The sequence below is a fragment of the Sebastes fasciatus genome, chromosome 13, assembly GCF_043250625.1.
Source record: "Sebastes fasciatus isolate fSebFas1 chromosome 13, fSebFas1.pri, whole genome shotgun sequence".
NCBI classification, from domain to species: Eukaryota; Metazoa; Chordata; class Actinopteri; order Perciformes; family Sebastidae; genus Sebastes; species Sebastes fasciatus.
The window spans coordinates 12,628,272-12,653,546 of record NC_133807.1 but is presented as its reverse complement, the minus strand read 5'-3'; the positions used below and the strand labels follow the sequence as shown (position 1 = coordinate 12,653,546).

Genomic DNA, 25,275 nt, shown 5'->3' with positions numbered 1-25,275 from the left:
ATAGATAGATAGATAGATAGATAGATAGATAGATAGATAGATAGATAGATAGATGAACTGTTCATATACACACACATTTTTATTTACATAATCACTAACAGCAAAAAAAATTAAATAAATATACAGTATATATACATACATATATATATATACATATAAACTGGAAAAAGAAAGTTCGGAAACTTTTGTTTGGTGGATTATTTCTCTGTTGTTACAATGCTAATTGGCGTTGTATTTTACATCGTTGGAAAGCCTGTTTATTTACCTTCACAATGATGTCCAACTTGTAAGGATCATGCATTTGTGGGATGAGCAGCACAGCTGATTATGTGGGTAGCGCCCAAGAAAAACTTGCCAAAATGCTCTGCCAATAGTAAACGGTGTATTCTCCTGTTGGTATTAACTCTTGTTTTGAGTTGTTTGGTGGATTGGATGATTGAACTCTATATCAGTAACAAGGAACAAACAAGACATATCGGCTATTTTACACTTTATTAATTTAATACACCGTATATATGTATATATATATATATATATTCATTAGTTAATTTTCAGTACATTTTTATTTATTACTTTTGTCAGTTTCAAGTTATTTCAGTGACCATTGTGGGTTTTTCTTTCTTTAACGGAAGGGTACCAACAATTTTGTCCACGTCTGTATATATGTGTATATATATATACACATATATACATAAATATATATGTATATATATATATATATATATATATATATATATACACATATATGTATATATACACATATATATATAAATATAAATATATATATATATATATATATATATAAGTATTAAGAAGTAGGTCCGACTGGTGAAATTTAGGAAATCATTTCCAAGTTATTATCCATGATATATCCATGTGTTGCTTATATTGTCTCTTACATTACATAACACTGAAGCATGAGGTAAAAAGTATTTATTTAGCTGCAGATCCAACAGTTTCAGACATGTATTTTTGTCAGTGGTTGACAAAACATTCCACATTTTTATTTTGATGTCCAACATGTTTAGGAGATAAAATAACAATTATCCAAAATGCTTTTTCTGGTCATGGCAAATCACAAATAGTTGGCCGGAGAAATAACGCAGTTGTAAGATAAAAATAACATACTGGAGGACAAAAAGCACATGGTAATCTCTGGCGATTTTCTTTCTCCATTGCAGAGAATAGTGTTCTTTTGAGAGTCGCCTCCTGATAGCAACCAATCTAAAGGTTTCATCAGATTTCTTGCGTACATCAAATTCACATCCTCCTCAATACAAATACAAATAATAGTACAAATCAAATGAAGATGACCCGGGTGAGACCAGTGAAACCTTTCCTTGTTTTACTGAAAAGAAACTGATCTAGCTGACTGTCTTGAAGACAGCTACCTCTAACTCTGCACAGAAAACACAAAACAAAATCATTCCTTTAGTTCAGAGCGCCCCACTGAACAACCACTCCAGAGTCTCAGAGGAGTCCCTCCATCTCCCTCATAAAGGCTTCATACATCTGGTCTTTAGTCTTCATGTTGGTCTGAGACACAGCACCCATCTGGGATGGGTTGACCAAGCCCATTGAAACAGCTGTTGCCTGCTGTTTCTGCCCCTGTCCACCTCCCATGCCGTCATCTCCCCTCCTTCCTCCACCACCCCCTTTCTCCATAGGCCCACTTGCTGGCCCGTGCATCGCTCCGCCCTTGTCCCTACGCACCCTCAGTGCAGTGGGCACGAACCGGGTGACCTCTGCCTTTGGATTGATAATCTGAGGCTTGGCAGAGATGGTGGCCCCACCAGATCCAGCGCCCGCTGCCAGACTGCCTCCAACTGCTGCGACAGAAGTGATGTTGGGTCGCTTTTCGATGGTGGCTGCGTGGTGGTGGCTGGGGGCGTTGCTGCCAGGATTGCCGCCCGTGGGGGCGGCGGTTGTCCCCGGGGGAGGAGGCATCTGCATGACGCCCGGTCGCATGGGCATGGGCATGGGCATGGCAGGGGGCGGCATGTTGCCCTGCGAACCATCCTGGTTGGATCCTGAGCCTTTTTGTCGCTGGACAATGCTGGGAGGAGCACTGAGCACGTTGGAGTTGAGAGGTGGAGGGAAGAGGGAGAGGGGTGGGGCAAGTGGACGCGGGGGCCCTCCTGCTCTTGGGGGAGGAGGTGGGATACCTGGAAAAAAGACAAGATGTATTTTGATTAGAAATGTATGAGACATTCCTTTTGCCTCTCGAAAGATTTGAAACAAAGTATGTTTACATACAGCATAGTTAATGATGAATAGAAGTCTATTTTTACTGCCTTAGTTTGAGTTTCACTGCAGCTGAGCAGCAATGGTGTTTAAAATAAATACACATTTCCTGGCAATATTGTTTGTCAAAACATTATGTCATGTTTGCTCAGCAGGTGTTCTTGCACAAACAAGAAAATATACAGTAGTGATGCACAGATCGGCTCTGACGTCATCCGAATCCGCGTTTACGCATTTATCACCCACCCAAATTAATTATTTCCTCAAACTTAGAGAGACCCGCACCCCCATGGACATTTCACTCCCCCTCTATCAGTTCCTGTAGACTATGTTGCTTTTTAAATTATGTATTGTATTGATGTATGAGTGCTTTCTTTAACAATTTACTTTAATGATTATAGAGGCTGCTTTCAGTCAATGTTTCTGTGTGCGCAGTAGGGGTGTCACAATTCTCCAAAGCCACGATTTGATTTGACTTTCAATTTTAAGGTCACGATTCGATTTTAGATTTGGATGGAGTCTTGATTCGTAAAGATCAACAGATCATTGGTTTTATGCCCTGACAACTGTCATTTAATGCCCTAACACACTAAGCTGACGGTCGGCCATCGGTGAGCGTCTGTTGGCATTGTTTTTTCGGTGTGTCCCGCACCATCGGCTCTAGTCTGCCCGTGTCAGAGTCTTTTCGGCCAATTCAGCGTGTTGAATCAGTGGCGGAGCTCGTCGGTGAGGGAAATCACTCTGATTGGCTGTTCAGCTTGAACGAATCAGTGCACGAGAAGAGAAACGGAAATGATGAAAGCAAGCCAACGAGTAAAGTAAAGAGGAAAAACACAGAAGGCTCTTCTCATTTTTCATCTTCATCTCTGATCATTCCAATACACGGATAGTTTCACAACGACATGGCCATTTGTCATGGAGCTAAGTGGTGAGTGAGAGTGGCGTGAAAATGGTCAGCAAATGCTACTTTGTTTCATGTACGTATCATAACAACGGCTTGAATATCCGCCATCCTCGGTCTTCCGGTTTCCCTTTTTGAATGATGAATACAGACTACCACTGCCTGCTGGTAGGAAGAGTTATTTCATCTCACGCAGACGCAGACCGTCTGCGGTGGTTGGCCTTTGGCTGTAGTCTTTGCGGTGTGTTCGAGTGCCACTTTTTGGCCAAGACAAAGGCAACAAAGGCGACGCAACTGGTGGCCTTCATCGCTGCTAGTTCTTTGATGTCGGGTTGGTGTGTCTCGGCCTTTCAACAAAAAGAAGATCCACTAGATGGCAGGAGTGTTCTTTACAACAACAGCTAGAGTTGTCAGAGTTTACGAGGTACACCTGAATGCACCATGATGTCCCTGTCGGTGCCTACATACTTTACACTACGGCTTTACCGTACAGAGCGATGTAGACACACATACACTGAGCACACAGATATGCTTACCTGGTGGTGCTGGGAGTGGTAGTCTGGGAGGGGGTCCTCGTGGTGGGGGGCCTGGTGGGAGGCCAGGAGGGGGGCCTGGTGGGGGTCCTGGGGGCCGACCCGGTGGAGGTCCAGGAGGCAGAAGACGTGGCATTGGACCCCGCATGCCTCCAGGTATACCAGGAGGCCTCAGGAACGGAGGAGCACCTGAAGATGACAGAATATTTCATCTAAATCATGCATAGTGTCCATATAAATAATGAGCACAACCTGAACATCCTGAAAAAACTGGTTCAGGGATGTATTCTAGTATCTAGTTCAGAACTGGAGCAAAGTATTCCAGCAAATAAATGTTACAACTAACCTGGTGGGGGGCCGGGAGGCGGGCCAGAGGGTGGACCAGGAGGCCTCATGGGGGGAGCTGGGGGTGGACCCAGTGGTGGAGGCCCCGTCATTGGTGGACCTTGCAGGTGTGGAGGCCCTTGCTGTCCCACTGGCCCAGCAGGAGGAGGGAGACGCTGATTAGCCATAATGTGGGGCTGGCTTTCCCCTGGTGGTCCCCTGTCCTCGATGTCTGAGTTGTCCGATTCATCTGTGTATTCCTCCTCTACCTCTTCTTCTTCCTCGTCTTCAGGAACTGACTGACCTGGAGACAAACAAAAAAATATCATACCACGTCATGAAAAATATCAATTAAAGTGTGCTAGCTTAGTAAGTACGGAACAAAGACACTGGTATACGACAGTACCTGCCATCCTCAACATCATGGCCTGCAGAGGGGTAATGGCCTTGGTCTTCTTCACCACCCTCTTCTTCTTCTTCTTTCCGTCACGGGACGCATCTGGAGGCATGTCGGCGAAACGTACACTGCGACCTAAAGTAGTAAGACATTCATCAAAAGAATATATTAATGTAAGAACACAAAATCCAATGGGTATATGATGCTTATAGACTGTTTGTGCATTGCAGAGTGCCACCACATTTCCGAGAAAAAAAACACCCAGAAAGTATTTCATATATATTAACAAATATACAGAAACCACTAGTACATAGAGTGAATACAATTCAGTGAACTGTGTGTAAGTTGAAAGCTTTGTGGAAGCACTTTTGAAACACTCACTAGCATGTCTTTCATTTCTGTCTCTTTCCTCCTCATCGTCCTGCCTGTCCACGGTCATTCTCTGGTCACCGTCTCCCCCTTCGTCTCTCTCGTCTTCGCTGTCCTCCTCGGAGTCGCTTTCGTCGTCGTCCACGTCGTCCCGATCTCGGTCGCTCTCACTGCCGCTGTCCCGATCTCTTCCCAACTCCATTGGCGAGTCCTTTTCTAAACCAGGAATGGAAGGCTCTGTTTGGGGGGAAAAAAAGGAGTAAGGGCAACCAGCAGAAATGTGAGTGAGCAGCAACACGATTCCAGGGTTCCTGCCAGTGTATTGCAAGCCCGACGGGGCAAAGTTGACCCTGCCAAGCCTAGTCATCAGGGATTTATGTATTTTTAAGATGTTTTTTAAACTAAAATGTGTTATATAGGTAGCAAACTCCTTTCAGGAATAACTCAGTGCGTAGGTTGAGTGCTTAGCATTAGCAAGTGTCCGGTTTGTACGGTCAAGAGAGAGATTAGAGGAACAAAAGAGATGCACCACGCACCTTGTGTTTGTTTACTAAAAAGTTCATGCATCTTTCATGGTTACAAGACAAGACGGGCTTCCGTCAGCTAGGCAGCCCATAACGTTAGTAAGTATGCAGTCGAGAGAGAGCGAGAGCGACGTGTGTGACGGACAGTGAGTGTTAAGTATAACAGTAACGCTATAGCTGTGAACATAGCAGTGAAGTGTATACAGTTTAGGCTGTTGGTCAATAAATGCTACAACTCCCAGGCAAAGTTCACGTGTCTTGCCCCGTTAGCCATGCAGTTGACAACAACAACGGCTCGCTCGCTTAAGGTGGGCTGAATTTTGCTCATAAAGCATCCCCGCCGCCTGTCCTAACAACTTTTCTGGCAGAAACCCTGAATCCTGAAAGCAAAGTCTTAGTATTATTAAAAGGATAATTAGCATTCAGAAATGTCGTCATTAAGGGTTTGTGCGTTACCTGTGTCTGTGCCAAAAACTCGTCGAGCAGGAATGCCGTACAGTGCCAGGACCTGTGGAGGTGGGGGCCCAGGTGGCGGTCCTGGGGGCTTCTTCCCTGGGGGTAAACGTGGCACACCTGGAACTGTTGCTAAAATCGGTCCAGAAGATGCCGACAGAGGTCCTTTACTGAGAGATACACAAAAACAGAATTCCCTCAAAAAAGAATTACCTCAGCAGCATCATATACCGAGTTTACCCACAGAAACCTCTAATGCTGTATACACAGGTTGATAACTACCCAAAAGAGGTGTTCTTCTTCAGTATGGAGGGAGGCTGAGCTCCTGGTAGTGGGATGTCTTGGATGTGGATATTGGAGGGGGCATGAGGCATATCTGGTAGAGGGATACTGTCAACCTCCACTGACTCTGCATTCTGAAAAAGAGGACATTAAAACACATGATAGTAAATAAGACAGTCATCACAAAGCCAAGTAAACACGCTTCAAATTCTTGACATGAAATGTAGCGAATAAAAACCATGCTTATAAATCCAGACAAATACACACATAGACACACCTTGACTGAGTCAAAATAGAGAGCCAGCTGCCCCCGTTTGGTCTCATAGTCCAACTCCAGTTTGCGTAGCTCCTTGTAGGTCTCGGGATTCTCTCTTTCATACAGACGGACAATGCGCTCAAATGTTTCGCGCAGCTTCTTCCTCTTGTCCCTCAGCACTTTCTCGTTCAGCAAAGGCTGCTGAACTGGGTTGAACTCTATTGAAGGTGTTACAGAAAATTAATTTATTAGCAAAAGCTACAGATAAATGAGTGTTGAAATAGTCAAAAAGTCTTAAACATGAATATGAACCTCATTTCCTTATTGTACAGTGAAATAACTATGGACAGTAAACATGTGTACAGCTATTTCTAACCGCATAAAAGCCAGTTCAACAGCAACATAGTCCGTGTTCAGACCTGGTAATAACATGCGTCCTTGGTGATCCAATCACAAGTGGACAGCTCTAAGTACAGGTGCGAATGCACTCAAGACACATTGAGATCTGATCGCTCAGACCACATTCAGAGGTGGTCTGGGCCACATTCTTTTAGCAGTGTGTACGTGAATGTGTCCTGGGCCACATTAAGGCTCGCCTACACAACTGATGTCCCGCTTGGATCCGCGGGTCTCACTGCACTCCTCAGGTAAATAGACAGGCAGACGCGAAACGGCTTCTGTGCTCTAATGTATTCCGTCGGTACAACTGTATTTTATTAAAATATATCTTATCTATAGGCTACATAATCTACAGACTATCAGACTAGGCATGTCAAGTGCATTATTATCATACTGTCGGTGATGTGTCAGTGTTTTTGTTCCAGTGCTCTGCACAGAGCTGACATCCGCTCGCTAGCTCGCTTTCATCCCCGACTCTGAAGCTGCGCACCCCACTGTTGCCTGGCACAGGTGGTAAACAATAACCTTATATTCTGATTTTAATAAAAATGTACCCAAATTCACAAATATGTAGGATATTACGACTGACATTCCTGTAATCTTACGTTGCAACATATGCTGTATTAGCCATGTGTTTACTACTGTACGTGTTTATTTGCAAATAGAGCGAGGAAGTGAGATCCGATCACAAGTGGTCACTCAAGCCGCATGTGTAGACGCATTCTAATACCAGTTGTGAACAGACGTAATTAGAGCTGTTCACGTGTGATCAGATCACCCAAGACGCATGTTAATGCCAGGTCTGAACAGGGCCATAGACACCCAGCTCCCTCACCCATCTCATCCAGCTTCTCCATGTCTCTGATGATCTGTCTGGGGTCCTTCATCTTCAGCACCGCCGCTCTCACCATCATTCTCTGCTTCTTGTTCTATCAGGAAAATTAACAAATGAAGCACCATGTTATCAACACAATAACATCACTGTTGTATTCAAAAATGAAAGAGTAGAATAAAAAGTGAATCTTGAGACCACTAGTACCTTTTTTAACTCCCTTTTCCTGGCCTCCTTTCCTATAGGGGAGGTAGAAAACAAGTATACACTAGTTATTGTTCTGACACCTATTGACAACAATAAATTGATAATTCTTCAGGTGTTATCCAGCATTGTCGGTTCCAGAAGAACCAGCAGTACTTACTGGCCTGGTCGGTGGGATTCATAAACTTCCCACTCTTGGTGGAGGAGGTTGAACGTCGCCCCATTGTGCCGGTGCGTCTCCTTTACCCTGCCAAACAATAAAACCCACACAATGATGACAGATGACAAATGACATTATCGTGATCATTAGAACATTTTAAAGGGAAATTATCATCACATTTAATTAATGATGTCTAATTATCTTTTGATATGTTTAGATATATTTTCTTTTCTTCTGTACTGTTTTTTGTATGTATTTCATTGTTTTTATTGGATTGTTTTCCACTGTTTGGTTAGGTTTTTCTGCACATTTTGTGTACTTCTTGTTGTTTAACTTTTGTGTCCGCTGAAAGGATATAAACACCGTCACCTGATATTTTCATTTCACAATCAACTCAAGGATGCTCCTGGTAGATGTTTCAAAGCATCTCTTAATTAGCTACTACTGATAATACTCGTTACCTGTTCATTGAATTGACATTCTCAAAGCGTTATTAGTCAAATTAAAAAAGAAAAATAAACACTGCGCCTTGCTGAGTGTGACGGTTAGCTACAGTTAACAAGTTAAAAAAAATAACGAAATAGGTACCTTAACCCATTGCCTTTGGTCGTGTCATAAATTACAAAAGTACTGGTCTGAAATATTATGTGAAATGGAAAAGATATTTGATAAGGATTTAGAAATGAATCTTTGATTTTAGGAATACCAAGTACAAATATAACTACTGCAGCCAACAAAAGGTTATATAACATTCTTACATTTGCTGCTAGAAAAAATACTACAGAGGATTAGTGATAAGAAACCCTCTGTTCAAGGCTGGCGAAAAGTCATATTTGAGATGGTCCCTTTGGAATATCTCACAAATATTCTACATGCCAAAGAAGATCAGCTCCACAATATCTGGCAGCCCTATCTGAATTATATTGGACCTGATCTCTCCTCCATTATCTCACATTATCATCAGGTCCAATATAATTCAGATAGGGCTGCCAGATATTGTGGAGCTGATATACTTTGGCAGCCCTATCTGAATTATATTGGACCTGATCTCTCCTCCATTATCTCACAAGGAGTCTCTTGAACATGAACTCACATATCCTGCACTATGGACTATTTCCTATGACCTCCTATAACCTTTTTTTGATCTGAGCTGTACCAGTGTTTTTGTATTATTATTATTATTGTGTTTGTGAAAATAAGAAAACCCAATAAACATATTATGAAAACAAACACAAGTTAACAAAGTTGACAGTCAAGAGTATGGCTAACACACTAAGCTGATCTAACATCTCTATCTGTTAGATATAACGCATTCAAACACACTGGGTGTTTTCAAGTGGCTAGTAAACATCATGAAGCCAGTGAAACCCCTGTGATGGGTGATCTAGCTCCTCTAGTAGCGGCTCATGCAGCATCTGGCTGCTGAATGCTAACGTTAGCATTAGCTCGTAGCTAGGGCCGCGTTAGCATCGACAGCAGCAAAAGGAGGCAAAACTTCACTTTACCTTTTATTCAAGTAAAACCCGTAGAGCGTAATGCCCTACACACGCTCCTCCGCGTACCAAACAATAGAGTGAAACGTGTTGTGTAACGCAGTCTGAAAGAGAAACACTAAAGATCCTGCAGGACTGAATGCATGCAGCCACTACGTTAGCCGGCCGCCATGTTTCACTGCGTGCGCAAGACCGGAAGAGGTTATTGTGACGTCATCAAACGGGTCGCCGTGGTAACGACTTTTTTTTCTTTGTTTTATCAATACATTTTAATGATACATGTATATTTCATTCGATCATATTGGAAAAATGATCTTTTTTACAATGTTTATTTATACATAAAACAACAATAACAAGCATAATAAAAAAAAGAAAACTTAAAACAATGCAGACAATATCGAGCTGTACTAGGGAGATGTATTTATTTATTTATTTATTTATAGGCACATAAATAAAACTGCATAAAATCCAGTCAATGAAAAACAAAACAAGAAACGTGTCAAGAGAGGTCAAGAAGCCACAGGCTTATACAAAGGACCTCCCCCCCCCAACCCCGGGAGAAAAAAAACAATAACAAAAAAGGAAGAAAGATCTAAACTAACATAATTTTAAAAATACAACAAAAGTTAAACAACAACAAGAAGTACACAAAACCTGCAGAAAAAACCTAAACAGGAGAGATGAGACAGTCATATCAAGACTTAGATTTGGACACACTGGACTAAACAGCACACTATTTAAAATAGGTAAACATGACACAGGTAGATGTAATTTTAGGTAGATTTTTTTTTTTTTCCCCCACGCCATCAGACTTTTAAATCTATAATTAATTTGACACATTCTTACACAAAAATATTTCTTATACTGTATATACTGTATATATTGTTAATACATATGTTCTTAATATGCCTGTATATGTTCTTAATATGCCCTTGTATAAAGTATTTCCTTTTATAATTGTAATGTAAATGTAATGTAAATGTAAATGTAATATAATTTATTATTTAATGGAGCTTCCTAGCGAAAAGTATTTCACACGTTTGTACCTGTACAACCGGCGTGACAATAAACATCTTGAATCTTGAATCTTGTAATTATTGTGGACAAGAGGAAACGGTGGAGCATGTTGTGTTGCATTGTGAGAGATATTAGGAAGAAAGAAGGCATCTGAGTCAAGGCCTCAAAGAGATTAAAGTACACTTTGATTTAATAGATATTCTACAAAAGAAATCACTAAATGAGTGTTATAGAACATTATTTCAGTATCTTAGACAAATTAATATGATTGGGAAAATGAGGTTGTTTGTTTTCTTTTTCTTTTCTTTCTCTTTTTGTTTTTGTTTTTGTTTTATTTATTTATTTGGGGTATAGTAATTATAAGCCAGAATGATCCGCCCTCCAGACCAGCTGGAGGCGGTAACACACCCTACCGTTATTTACCCACCAGAAGAAGAAGCCTCCTCTTTGCAACCAGTGGACACACGACGGCACTTCCGCTTTGGCTTCACTTTTCAGCCCCGCTCGGAGGCTTCGTGCACTTCTTTTACACTGTCTCCTGGTTGTTTATCCGCGTTTTCCTCTCTGAACTAACACCTTTTCACAGCGTGCTTTCACTTCATGCAAGTTAATTGTAACTGGTGATTGTTGGTCTCCTAAACTAAACATGTCTTGTGCAGCGTTTGGTTGTACCAGAAGACACGTTAAAGGGTCCACCGTTAATTTTTTCCGGTAAGTAACGCTAGACTACGTTGTTTTAAGCATGTTTTTCGCGAGCAAAAAAAATACCATTCACAATTAGTAACCACGGTAACGTGAATTACAAATGCACCTTGCTAACCGAGCTAGCTAACGTTAGCTAGCTCTTACTACAACTATCGTTTGCTTTATTGTACGTGAATGAACATTTCTTCTGATGAGAGTTGAGGCAGGTTAGAGGCAGTAAAGGTGTGTTGCTGCCATCCACAGGTCATCTGTTGAACTCCAGTTATAACTCTTCATTGATGACAGCTCTGCTGCTGTTCCTCTTTACAGCTCTACAGCTCATGTGTCAGTCCACAGCCTGGTTATCACCACATTGACCCTCCTGTCCATTCTTCTGTTTGACCCATGTGTAGTATTTGGCTGTATTGGAAAAAATAAAACCTGCCTCTGTTTCCCTCCTCCCATTCTTTGGATTCGACACCCGGGTACCCCCTAGATGCAGTAATACACCAGTGGTTCTGAATAAGCATTCTGCAATTACAGACACAGCATGGAAAGCAGATATTAAATCATGTGTCAAGTCCTCACTACACAGCTTGTGGCAATCTTGTGGGCACTTGGGTGGGTGGAAGACGTTAGACCAGGAAAGATAATTATATGCTCAGATTCTACTGCAGCACTAATAGCACTGATCTGAAGGGTGGGAAAAGTGGGAGCAGACCAGATCTGATATGGCTGTCACGATACTTTATTATTATTACATACTTATATATATATATAAATATATATATATATATACAGGGTCTGGAATTAAGTTTTTTCCTCACCTGCCACTGTGGCAGGCCACTGAACATTTCTACCGGGCACTCAATATTTTTGTCTGCCACTTTTGAAATCTATGTAGAACGCTTTGTCACGAATGTGAGCATATAATTATCTTTCATGGTCTAACGTCCTTCACCCACCCAAGACCCCACAAGACTGCAACAAGCTCTGTAGTGAGGACTTGACACATGATTTAATATCTGCTTTCCATGCTGTGTCTGTAATTGCAGAATGGTTATTCAGAACCACCAGTGTATTACTGCATCTAGGAGGTACCCGGGTTCGAATCCGACCCGCGGCCCCTTGTTGCATGTCGACCCCTCTCTTTCCCCCTTTCCTGTCTATCTGTCCTGTAGCTATATATGGTAGATGTCAAATTATGCTGTATGAGTAAGGAATGATGTTTTGTGTAGGGATGCACTTTTTCAGTCCCGATTGCGATACCTGGGCTTTGGGGTATCGGCCGATACCGAGTACCAATCCGATACCAGTGTTTAATTGATAAGCTGTATGCCTCACTGTGTGGAAGGGACCATTCTTTTATGTATAAGGCAACATCAGGCTTAACTTAAACATTGCTTTACTAACTTTGTAAAACAAAATGTAACTAATAAATAGATAGATATAAATGTACTGAATTGTTATTTATTATTAAAATAATAATAAATCTTTCCTGGTCTAACTTCCTCCACCCATCCTTTCTTTTATTGTTTTTTTTTTATAAACTATCAACCTGCCAGGGAGTGCAGATGGAAATTACCCTTTATGGCTAAATCTGGCACATTTACATGATGGACCTAAGTGCTCGTGTTTATTTCTGTACATTGTCCCTTCTTAAATAAATAAACAATTATCATTTTCATTGCACGTGGTGTCTTGTTAGTATAAACTGTTAATATGCACATCTTTCTGGAATGTAGAGTCTGAATGCACAGCAGTAAACACTTTTTGTTTTTCAAACAGATTTCCTTTAGCGGATAATGAGCGGCTGAAGCAATGGTTGAAGAACGTGAGGAGAAAGGACTGGACCCCATCTAGCAATTCACGTCTGTGCAGTATGCACTTTGAGGAGGATCAGTTCTTCTTAGACAAGGAGGTAGAGACATTTTAATGCATTTATTACACAGTCAAGATTTTAAAATATATCTTTGTTTAGTGGTGAAAGTTGCGGAAATCGGTGCTTGAAGTGAAAAAAAAGTGCCGATACTCCCCTTATTCACGTATGGCATGTGTATCGTTATTACATTCTGAAATTCTACAGTGAATAAAATATACTAAGAAATATTAGGTTTGAGGGTCGTCCCCAAAGAAAATTTGAAGGTTTTTGATTTAAAACGATGTAATTTCACATCATTTTGGTCATTATTACTATAGGATGGATGGATAGATTCATAATGCTGAATTGGCGGAAAGAACTCAGACACGGGCAGACGGTGTAGGACACGTCAAAAAAACTAGACCGACCGTCGGCTTGGTGTGCCAGGGCCATAAATACTTCTAAATACCTACACACTGCTCCTTTAAATCACAAAATACACCATAAATTGTAAAGGACATACAAATCCTATGATGTGTATCACAATCTATCTACTGATGTTTTCTGTATTTCCCATCAGGGCAAGAGGAGGCTGAAGGACACCGCTGTGCCTACCATTTTCGTCTTTCAATCCCATTGGTTTATACAGGAAGAAATTAAAAGGGGCAAGTCGGCAAGTATGATTTTGGAGACAAGTGACAGTTTGGTCTCTACTTCTGGCCCTTCACTTTCTGCACCCAACTATCTTCCTCAGTCTCTCAGGATGGCTGAACCTGTTGCACATTTGTATTCCGTGTTGGACAATAAGGCCTTTACCGCCACTAACAATGGAGCTAATCATAACACTGTGAAGCAGGAGTCTACTGAGAAGAGCAAGGCCATTGACAGGCTCCTTCCTGATGACATTGTTAAGGTTGTTGTCTATGATGATGACGACGTTTATGAGGTCATCCCTGATGACACGACTCCGTGTACAACAAGCAGAGGCACACAAACGGCTATGGACGATCATAAAGACCTCTGCCTAAAACAACAGCAAACCTCTGTGTGCAGAGGCACGCAAACGGCTATGCACGATCATACCTACCGGCGAGCAAAACAACAGCCAATCTCTGTGAGCGGTGCAGATCACAGCTACGTTGTTTCGGATTCTCCCAAAGCACTCAAGCGTAAAGTAGAGGCAATGGAGGATCAGCTCGTTGCAGTTCACAAAAAGCTTAAGGTGAAGTGTCAGCAGACGAGGAGACTGGAGTCAAGACTCTTTTCCTTGAAAATTCTGACAAAAGATGTAAAGACAAAGTTGAAGGCAGCTGAAAAAGCTCTTGCAGCAGCCCATAAGCCTGGGAGGTAAGGTGCAAGAAGTCCAGGAGTTTATATGTAGCAGGCTCACAGCTTGGGGGAAGAAGTTGTTCTGAAGTCTGTTCATGTTAACAGTTTCTTGGTTTACTTAGGTCATCATGAAAGGGACAAAAAGGCAACCTGTCTGAGTGTATTTAAACGTAAATATGCCCCAGTTACAGCCTCTCTAAATAAGGGATGCTCTTGGAACAGCTCACTGATATTAACTGTAATAATTGATTAAAGCCAGGGCCGGCAATGCTGAGAAACTAGCTAGAGTACACGTAAGGGATAATGTACCGTAAGCTGGTTGTTGCTGTGAAATAAACCCAAACGCAAAGCGTTGCATCGCCCCGTAGGGGTTTATTTTACAACAACAACCCGCTCGCTGTACATTATCTCACTTATTACATAGCTACGAACTTAAAAAATCAATAATTTGAGACAAAAATGGTCTGCCAGATTCCAACATCAGAACTGCACCCATAGCAAAGCTCTGTTATAAAAAAATAACAGACCTTAGACCGCCGTGATTGACCAATCAGAATCAAGTATTCAACAAAGCCAGTGCAATAATAGATTTGAAAAATGATCCAACCGAAAAAACAGCCCAGTGTTGCCAACTCTTTCCCAATGAAAGCAGCTAGCAGGACTATCTCCAAAAGTTAAAGCTAAACATAGCGAGAAAGTCACCAAGTTGGCAACACTGACAGTCCGTCCCTTCAGACCTCCCTCCAAAGCCACTCCGACAAAATGTTCATAATGAAGGTAAACAACAAACATGGCTATTCAAGCTAGCAGCTTGTGGAAGACTCCGGTGACGTGCAATGAGTGCACGGGCAGAGTGCACGCAGGCAAGCAGGCCGAATGAAATGATTGGATGGGTTTTACTACAGTCCTGCGACAGCCAGAGATATGCAATTTGTTTCTTATGTATTGTCAGAGCACTTGATTTATTGATCGCTGTCGAGATGTAACGAGAATTTCAACAATTATAACAAAACAATTATTTGAACAACACTACCAACCCTACCTTTTAAAATGATTCCGCTCAGCTGCAAGTCTCTGCATCATATACATGGAGACATGAGGTGCATGATCCTGAAAAAGAACAACGAGGAACTGAATTTGGCTTCCAGGTTTAAAATGGATGAGTTTCATTACACTATTAATTAGGGATGCACCGATCCGACTTTTTCAGTCCTGATAGCGACACCTGGGCTTTGGGTATTGTTCCGATACCAGTGTTTAATTAATAAGCTGTATGCCTCACTGTGTGGAAGTGACTGAGATCATTTTTTTTATGTGTAAGGAAACATCAGACTTGACTTAAACATTGCTTTCCTAGTAGAGAAACAGATCGGGCAGAGTGCAACAGGAGTGGCAGAGTCTGTTTTAGACTAGGAGGAAGGCATTATGATTGATGACGATATTTCACAGTTATCAGTTAAAAGGAAAAGTCTAGAAAGTGTGAATAGAAAAAAACTCAGTGTCCTTCCTCTCAGTCAGAGCAAAGCACAGACAAACACACGTGAAAGTGACAGTGAGACTGCATTTCTGCAGGAAACAAAGAGGATGAGGTTCATTAAAGTGGGAAACCTTTTCCCAGATTTAAAACTGTTTCATGACTCAGTCAGACATTTCATGAAGAACAAAGGAATTATTGAGCAGCCAACTTTCACTGATCAGGAGATTTTCCGTTTAAAGAAACTAATGTAGAATGTTAAAGCACAAATTGCAGACGATGAATACATTAATTTAGTTTTCTTTTATTTGTTTATTTATTTGTTTTATTCAGAAGCAGCTTTATACTAAAAATGTGTGGCATAAAGCTGGGTTCTTTAAAAGGAACAGTGTGTAACATTTTGGGGGATCTATTAGCAGAAATGGAATATAATATTCATAATAGGGCTGTCAAAGTTAATGCAATAACGTGTTAACACAAATTTGTTTTAACACCACTAATTTCTGTAACACAACTTGCAGTTTTTAGGTTGTAGCTGCCTCAGTTTTAAAGCTAGAGTGAAGATACTGGCATCATGAAACTAGAAAACCATGGTATCAACCATTCATACTATAGCTTGTGGTGAAGGAGGCTTAATAACATAACAAAACAAACTTGCCCTAAATATTGGCGAGGAAAATCTGTCATGGCCATTTTCAAAGGGGTCCCTTGACCTCTGACCTCAAGATATGTGAATGAAAATGGGTTTTATGGATACCCACGAGTCTCCCCTTTACAGACATGCCCACTCTATGATAATAATCACATGCAGTTTGGGGCAAGTCATAGTCAAGTCAGAACACTGACACACTGACAGCTGTTGTTGTCTGTTGGGCTGCAGTTTGCCATGTTATGATTTGAGCATATTTTTTATGCTAAATGCAGTACTGGACAATATTTGTCATTGTTTGTGTTTTGTGTATTGGTTGTTAAATGATTTCCAATAATAAATATATACATAGATTTGCATAAAGCAGCATATTTGCCCACTCCCATGTTGATAAGAGTATTAAATACTTGACAAATCTCCCTTAAGGTACATTTTGAACAGATAAAAAAAATTGCGATTAATCTCGATTAAATATGTTAATCGATTGACAGCCTTGCTTTTTCGTTTAAGGCCAAGATGTTAAATGTTACTTTTCTTCAGGAAACTCACAGTACTGCTGACAATGAAACTGAATGGAAGAGGGAATGGGGTGGGGAGGTTTTTTAAGTCATAAGAGCATCAATAGTGGTGGAGTTGGAATTTTTTTTCCAGATATGTTTTGCCTGCTTCCTGTGCTACTGAGGGAAGTTATTAAAAGGTCCTGAATCCTGAATTTGAAAAGGTAAAAATGTTATTTATAAATGCTAAAGCTCCATCAGTAGGCACAGAGAGATTGGCTTTCTTGGATGTGTTGAATAATGTTAACACTAATTGCAGCAGTGATCAGATCATTCTCTTGTACAGTGTTCATGTTTTTATAAAGGATGTGAAATGTAAATAGTGCTTACTGTCATTTTAATGTGTCTCTTTCTTTCTGATGATGCTTTTAAAAAAAGCTTTTAAGTTCTTTTGGAATAACTTCAAGCAAAAATGGAAAATGAAATGTCAAGTTTTTACATTTCTTTTGGGTCAAGCAAAGATGTCCGTTTACCTCCAGTAGGAGGAATGAGATAGAAGATTCTCTGGACTGTGATGCAAAGATCATTTTCATTCAAATGTTAAAGGAAAACTGATTGCAGCTTTTACAGTCTGACAAATAACGTGAAAGAAGTCACAACACATGGTGATATAAAAAATGTGTTTTATCTTCTGTGGTAAAAGACAAGTTGGTGTTTGGACCTATTTTGACTTGAATTTAATATAATTTGATTTATTTTGTTTTCTAAGAAAATGTTTTGAGCAAATAAAGTTGTTTTGAAAATTATTTTTGTTTCTCTCTATGGTCTGGAGGTTTTGGATTTTAATATCTTATATAATACTTTTTAAGATTCAGTGGATTAAAGAATTTAAGAAGCCCAACTGGATCTGGATCACTTTCCCCGCATGTTTATATAATTCTATTGGTGGCATTGATTTTTTTCTGTTGACAAAATCCAAATCATATTGGCTAAGCGAGCTCTTTTAGTCTGGGTATTAGTCTATAACAGTTTCAGTCCTCACAGATACTTTATCTGGAATAATAAGGATATTTTATACAATAATAAATGACTTTTTATAATTTTGTTAGCTGGTCGAATGATAAAAATGGTGTGTTACTGTCATATTCACAATGTCTTCAAAAACTAAAGGTACCAGTCACACCCAAAGAATATGTTGTTTTTGATGCAGTTCCCACGGGTTCTCTTCAAGTTTTAAAGAATTGTAATCTCACATAAATTAACATTATTAGCTCTAGGCATATTTTTATTGGAGACATTGATATTATGACTAACCCGTGTAGTAACAGACACATCAGAAATGCTTTGGACTGCGTTACACCTCCTGCAGCAAAATTCGTTTGTTCTTCTATCACTGGTGATTTAAACTGGAAAAGGGCTTGTTGTATTTTAAATAAATAATGTATTAGTAATAAGGTAAAAGAAGTATCCTTCAAGATTTTACACAGAATGTATCCAGTTAAAGAAGTGTTGGAAAGATTTAAGCTAAATATAGACTACATACAGTATGTGTTTTTTAAAAGTCAGATAAACAATATTTCATTTGTTCTTTCACTGCGAAAATTCACATTTATTTTGGACATTATTTTGGGGTAAAGCCGCTCCTCTACTGCCACCTGCTGGCCTTGACAGGATCCAACACTGATCCGCTTCAAATGGACAAACACAATACTAATCCCCAAAATAAAGTTCATTTTACGTCAGAATAAAATAAATACATCCGTAATAATGTGACTACATTCTGTGAGGATCACATTCTTCCAAGGACAAAACTACAAACTTCCTTAAATATCAGTATACAGCACCACAAATATGAATATAACCCAGAAGAGATGGCGTTTGGTTGTCTGACATATCTGAGACTTCTGCAACACGAACAAAGCAGCAGCAGAGGTTATTTCTTTCATGGCTGATGGAGGAAAGAGAGAAGAACATTTGCTTCAAGCTTGGTGTGAATGCACGATAATACAATACGAAGCACAACATAACGTAACTTAAACGAATATAAACAATAGCACATGCTCAACAACAGCACTATGTGATGATACATTGAACCACTGACACACTCCACAGAAAACCTAAACACAGAACTGTTCTCCTCATTTTCATTTAGAAAGAGCAACTATGAGGAAACTCCAACCGTCTACCGACTGATGGAGTTTCCTCATTGGTCGATGACCAGCACTGTTACTTCACCACTCACTCACTCACTCACTCACTCGCTCAGTCACTCACTCACTCGCTCAGTCAGTCACTCAGTCACCCAGTCAGTCACTCAGTCACTCAGTCAGTCACTCAGTCACTCAGTCACTCAGTCAGTCACCCAGTCAGTCACCCAGTCAGTCACTCAGTCAGTCACCCAGTCAGTCACTCAGTCACTCAGTCAGTCACCCAGTCACCCAGTCAGTCACCCAGTCAGTCACTCAGTCACTCAGTCACTCAGTCAGTCACCCAGTCAGTCACTCAGTCACTCAGTCAGTCACTCAGTCACTCAGTCACTCAGTCAGTCACCCAGTCAGTCACCCAGTCAGTCACTCAGTCACTCAGTCAGTCACCCAGTCACCCAGTCAGTCACTCAGTCACTCAGTCACTCAGTCAGTCACCCAGTCAGTCACTCAGTCACTCAGTCAGTCACTCAGTCACTCAGTCACTCAGTCAGTCACTCAGTCACTCAGTCAGTCACCCAGTCAGTCACCCAGTCAGTCACTCAGTCACTCAGTCAGTCACCCAGTCACCCAGTCAGTCACCCAGTCAGTCAGTCAGTCAGTCAGTCAGTCAGTCAGTCACTTACACCCCACCACCCACCACGTTGCTTCTTCCGTCTTCAGTCTTCAGACTTCCGTCTTTAGTCTTCCGTCTTCTTCAGTTAACAGCTGATAGTCCTCGATTGCTCAATGTTGATCCGGAGAGGCCTCATAGAGAACCCCGACCGGCACCGAACAACCCAGCTTTCCAGCAATATTAACCATGATGATCTGAACCTGATCGCTGCGCGGGTTCTATAAGTAAACTTTTCGAGCGAGGACTGTGACGTCAGTCATGACGTCTGTGTTGTCATGATGTCAGTCATGACGTCTCTGTTGTCATGAAGTCAGTCATGACGTCTCTGTTGTCATGATGTCAGTCATGACGTCTGTGTTGTGATGACGATGATCTCCGATCAACCAATCAATGGGCTAAATGTGATAGTTTATTCAACGTCAGCATAAACATAATTTAATGATATCATGAATAGCTCTGACCCAGATCAGGGTTAATAAATGACCGTATTACTACAGTGATGAAATATCGTCATTTAAATGCTGTTGAAACAACAGTTATACTGGATGTGTTACAACCCAGAGGTGGTGTAGGGGTGAAGGAAGTAACATACAGCCGGTGTTATCAGGCAATCACTTGTTTTATTGCCGTGAATGAAATTAAAGTAAAATAAAGCATACAATGGTTTGAATTATAATAACCAAAAACGAGGGTTTCGGGTGGCGCAAAAAGGAAAAAACAAAGGCACACACCTTAGCCCTGAATATTATTAAATGACCGTATTCGGATCGGTATCGGTGCATCCCTACTATTCATGCCACTTAACTTCAGATACGATGAAGTGTTTCGGGTGAAGAATGGATGAACACTTGATCCGTTCATGCCCAGAGAGAGGAGGTGAATGCCGGTCAGCTGCGTCTGTAGTAGAGCCGGCGTCTGTCAGGGCCAACGCCTGCATCCCTGAGTGAGACACAGAGCGACATACAGGACACACAGGGAGAAGAAATCTGAAAGTTACCAAAATGAACAACACATTTATAATGTGGACAGAGCAGAGAGATCAGGTCGGGATGTAGAGGAACAGATCAGGCAGAGTCTGTTTTAGACAATGAGGAAGGCATTATGATTAACGACGATATTTCACAGTTATCAGTTAAAAGGAAAAGTCTAGAAAGTGTGAATAGAAAAAAACTCAGTGTCCTTCCTCTCAGTCAGAGCAAAGCACAGACAAACACACGTGAAAGTGACAGTGAGACTGCATTTCTGCAGGAAACAAAGAGGATGAGGTTCATTAAAGTGGGAAACCTTTTCCCAGATTTAAAACTGTTTCATGACTCAGTCAGACATTTCATGAAGAACAAAGAAATTATTGAGCAGCCAACTTTCACTGATCAGGAGATTTCCCGTTTAAAGAAACCATTGCAGAATGTTAGAGCACAAATTGCAGACGATGAATACATTAATTTAGTTTTCTTTTATTTGTTTATTCCTTTTTTTTTTTATTCAGAAGCAGCTTTATACTAAAAATGTGTGGCATAAAGCTGGGTTCTTTAAAACGAACAGTGTGTAATATTTCGGGGGATCTATTAGCAGAAATGGAATATAATATTCATAATTTTACAGTCTGACAAATAACGTGAAAGAAGTCACAACACATGGTGATATAAAAAAAACGTTTTATCTTCTGTGGTAAAAGACAAGTTGGTGTTTGGACCTATTTTGATTTTAATTTAATTTAATTAGATTAATTTTGTTTTCTAGGAAAATGTTTTGAGCAAATAAAGTCGTTTTGAAAATTATTTATGTTTCTCTCTATGGTCTGGAGGTTTTGGATTTTAATATCTTGAATAATACTTTTTAAGATTCAGTCGATTAAAGAATTTAAGAAGCCCAACTGGATCTGGATCACTTTCCCCGCATGTTTATATAATTCTATTGGTGGCATTGATTTTTTTCTGTTGACAAAATCCAAATCATATTGGCTAAGCGAGCTCTTTTAGTCTGGGAATTAGTCTATAAACAATTTCAGTCCTCACAGATACTTTATCTGGAATAATAAGGATATTTTATACAATAATAAATTACTGTTTTTATAATTTTGTTAGCTGGTCAAATGATAAAAATGGTGTGTTACTGTCATATTCACAATGTCTTCAAAAACTAAAGGTACCAGTCACACCCAAAGAATATGTTGTTTTTGATGCAGTTCCCACGGGTTCTCTTCAAGTTTTAAAGAATTGTAATCTCACATAAATTAACATTATTAGCTCTAGGCATATTTTTATTGGAGACATTGATATTATGACTAACCCGTGTAGTAACAGACACATCAGAAATGCTTTGGACTGCGTTACACCTCCTGCAGCAAAATTCGTTTGTTCTTCTATCACTGGTGATTTAAACTGGAAAAGGGCTTGTTGTATTTTAAATAAATAATGTATTAGTAATAAGGTAAAAGAAGTATCCTTCAAGATTTTACACAGAATGTATCCAGTTAAAGAAGTGTTGGAAAGATTTAAGCTAAATATAGACTACATACAGTATGTGTTTTTTAAAAGTCAGATAAACAATATTTCATTTGTTCTTTCACTGCGAAAATTCACATTTATTTTGGACATTATTTTGGGGTAAAGCCGCTCCTCTACTGCCACCTGCTGGCCTTGACAGGATCCAACACTGATCCGCTTCAAATGGACAAACACAATACTAATCCCCAAAATAAAGTTCATTTTACGTCAGAATAAAATAAATACATCCGTAATAATGTGACTACATTCTGTGTGGATCACATTCTTCCAAGGACAAAACTACAAACTTCCTTAAATATCAGTATACAGCACCACAAATATGTATATAACCCAGAAGAGATGGCGTTTGGTTGTCTGACATATCTGAGACTTCTGCAACACGAACAAAGCAGCAGCAGAGGTTATTTCTTTCATGGCTGATGGAGGAAAGAGAGAAGAACATTTGCTTCAAGCTTGGTGTGAATGCACGATAATACAATACGAAGCACAACATAACGTAACTTAAACGAATATAAACAATAGCACATGCTCAACAACAGCACTATGTGATGATACATTGAACCACTGACACACTCCACAGAAAACCTAAACACAGAACTGTTCTCCTCATTTTCATTTAGAAAGAGCAACTATGAGGAAACTCCAACCGTCTACCGACTGATGGAGTTTCCTCATTGGTCGATGACCAGCACTGTTACTTCACCACTCACTCACTCACTCACTCACTCGCTCAGTCACTCACTCACTCGCTCAGTCAGTCACTCAGTCACCCAGTCAGTCACTCAGTCACTCAGTCACTCAGTCAGTCACCCAGTCAGTCACTCAGTCACTCAGTCAGTCACTCAGTCACTCAGTCACTCAGTCAGTCACCCAGTCAGTTACCCAGTCAGTCACTCAGTCACTCAGTCAGTCACCCAGTCACCCAGTCAGTCACTCAGTCACTCAGTCACTCAGTCAGTCACCCAGTCAGTCACTCAGTCACTCAGTCAGTCACTCAGTCACTCAGTCACTCAGTCAGTCACTCAGTCACTCAGTCACTCAGTCAGTCACCCAGTCAGTCACCCAGTCAGTCACTCAGTCACTCAGTCAGTCACCCAGTCACCCAGTCAGTCACCCAGTCAGTCAGTCAGTCAGTCAGTCAGTCAGTCACTCAGTCACCCAGTCAGTCACCCAGTCAGTCAGTCAGTCAGTCAGTCAGTCAGTCACTTACACCCCACCACCCACCACGTTGCTTCTTCCGTCTTCAGTCTTCAGACTTCCGTCTTTAGTCTTCCGTCTTCTTCAGTTAACAGCTGATAGTCCTCGATTGCTCAATGTTGATCCGGAGAGGCCTCATAGAGAACCCCGACCGGCACCGAACAACCCAGCTTTCCAGCAATATTAACCATGATGATCTGAACCTGATCGCTGCGCGGGTTCTATAAGTAAACTTTTCGAGCGAGGACTGTGACGTCAGTCATGACGTCTGTGTTGTCATGATGTCAGTCATGACGTCTCTGTTGTCATGAAGTCAGTCATGACGTCTCTGTTGTCATGATGTCAGTCATGACGTCTGTGTTGTGATGACGATGATCTCCGATCAACCAATCAATGGGCTAAATGTGATAGTTTATTCAACGTCAGCATAAACATAATTTAATGATATCATGAATAGCTCTGACCCAGATCAGGGTTAATAAATGACCGTATTACTACAGTGATGAAATATCGTCATTTAAATGCTGTTGAAACAACAGTTATACTGGATGTGTTACAACCCAGAGGTGGTGTAGGGGTGAAGGAAGTAACATACAGCCGGTGTTATCAGGCAATCACTTGTTTTATTGCCGTGAATGAAATTAAAGTAAAATAAAGCATACAATGGTTTGAATTATAATAACCAAAAACGAGGGTTTCGGGTGGCGCAAAAAGGAAAAAACAAAGGCACACACCTTAGCCCTGAATATTATTAAATGACCGTATTCGGATCGGTATCGGTGCATCCCTACTATTCATGCCACTTAACTTCAGATACGATGAAGTGTTTCGGGTGAAGAATGGATGAACACTTGATCCGTTCATGCCCAGAGAGAGGAGGTGAATGCCGGTCAGCTGCGTCTGTAGTAGAGCCGGCGTCTGTCAGGGCCAACGCCTGCATCCCTGAGTGAGACACAGAGCGACATACAGGACACACAGGGAGAAGAAATCTGAAAGTTACCAAAATGAACAACACATTTATAATGTGGACAGAGCAGAGAGATCAGGTCGGGATGTAGAGGAACAGATCAGGCAGAGTCTGTTTTAGACAATGAGGAAGGCATTATGATTAACGACGATATTTCACAGTTATCAGTTAAAAGGAAAAGTCTAGAAAGTGTGAATAGAAAAAAACTCAGTGTCCTTCCTCTCAGTCAGAGCAAAGCACAGACAAACACACGTGAAAGTGACAGTGAGACTGCATTTCTGCAGGAAACAAAGAGGATGAGGTTCATTAAAGTGGGAAACCTTTTCCCAGATTTAAAACTGTTTCATGACTCAGTCAGACATTTCATGAAGAACAAAGAAATTATTGAGCAGCCAACTTTCACTGATCAGGAGATTTCCCGTTTAAAGAAACCATTGCAGAATGTTAGAGCACAAATTGCAGACGATGAATACATTAATTTAGTTTTCTTTTATTTGTTTATTCCTTTTTTTTTTTATTCAGAAGCAGCTTTATACTAAAAATGTGTGGCATAAAGCTGGGTTCTTTAAAACGAACAGTGTGTAATATTTCGGGGGATCTATTAGCAGAAATGGAATATAATATTCATAATTTTACAGTCTGACAAATAACGTGAAAGAAGTCACAACACATGGTGATATAAAAAAAACGTTTTATCTTCTGTGGTAAAAGACAAGTTGGTGTTTGGACCTATTTTGATTTTAATTTAATTTAATTAGATTAATTTTGTTTTCTAGGAAAATGTTTTGAGCAAATAAAGTCGTTTTGAAAATTATTTATGTTTCTCTCTATGGTCTGGAGGTTTTGGATTTTAATATCTTGAATAATACTTTTTAAGATTCAGTCGATTAAAGAATTTAAGA

At 40.5% G+C, this 25,275-nt stretch overlaps 2 protein-coding genes across 2 annotated transcripts; one reads left to right on the top strand and one right to left on the bottom strand.

Moving 5' to 3' along the window:
• Positions 1–916: 916 nt before the first annotated feature.
• On the bottom strand, positions 917–9,553 carry wbp11 (WW domain binding protein 11). Its single transcript, XM_074655508.1, has 12 exons — positions 9,384–9,553; positions 7,879–7,965; positions 7,722–7,753; positions 7,518–7,611; positions 6,305–6,501; positions 6,028–6,161; positions 5,749–5,915; positions 4,781–5,005; positions 4,409–4,534; positions 4,025–4,306; positions 3,682–3,867; positions 917–2,165 (listed from the first exon to the last, which is right to left on the bottom strand). Exons 2-12 carry the CDS (start codon positions 7,940–7,942, stop codon positions 1,471–1,473), a joined length of 2,202 nt encoding a protein of 733 aa, XP_074511609.1. The 5' UTR covers positions 7,943–7,965; positions 9,384–9,553; the 3' UTR covers positions 917–1,470.
• A 1,276-nt stretch (positions 9,554–10,829) lies between these two features.
• LOC141780333 (uncharacterized) lies at positions 10,830–17,686 on the top strand. Its single transcript, XM_074655507.1, has 3 exons — positions 10,830–11,099; positions 12,861–12,993; positions 13,514–17,686. Exons 1-3 carry the CDS (start codon positions 11,035–11,037, stop codon positions 14,282–14,284), a joined length of 969 nt encoding a protein of 322 aa, XP_074511608.1. The 5' UTR covers positions 10,830–11,034; the 3' UTR covers positions 14,285–17,686.
• Positions 17,687–25,275: the final 7,589 nt, after the last annotated feature.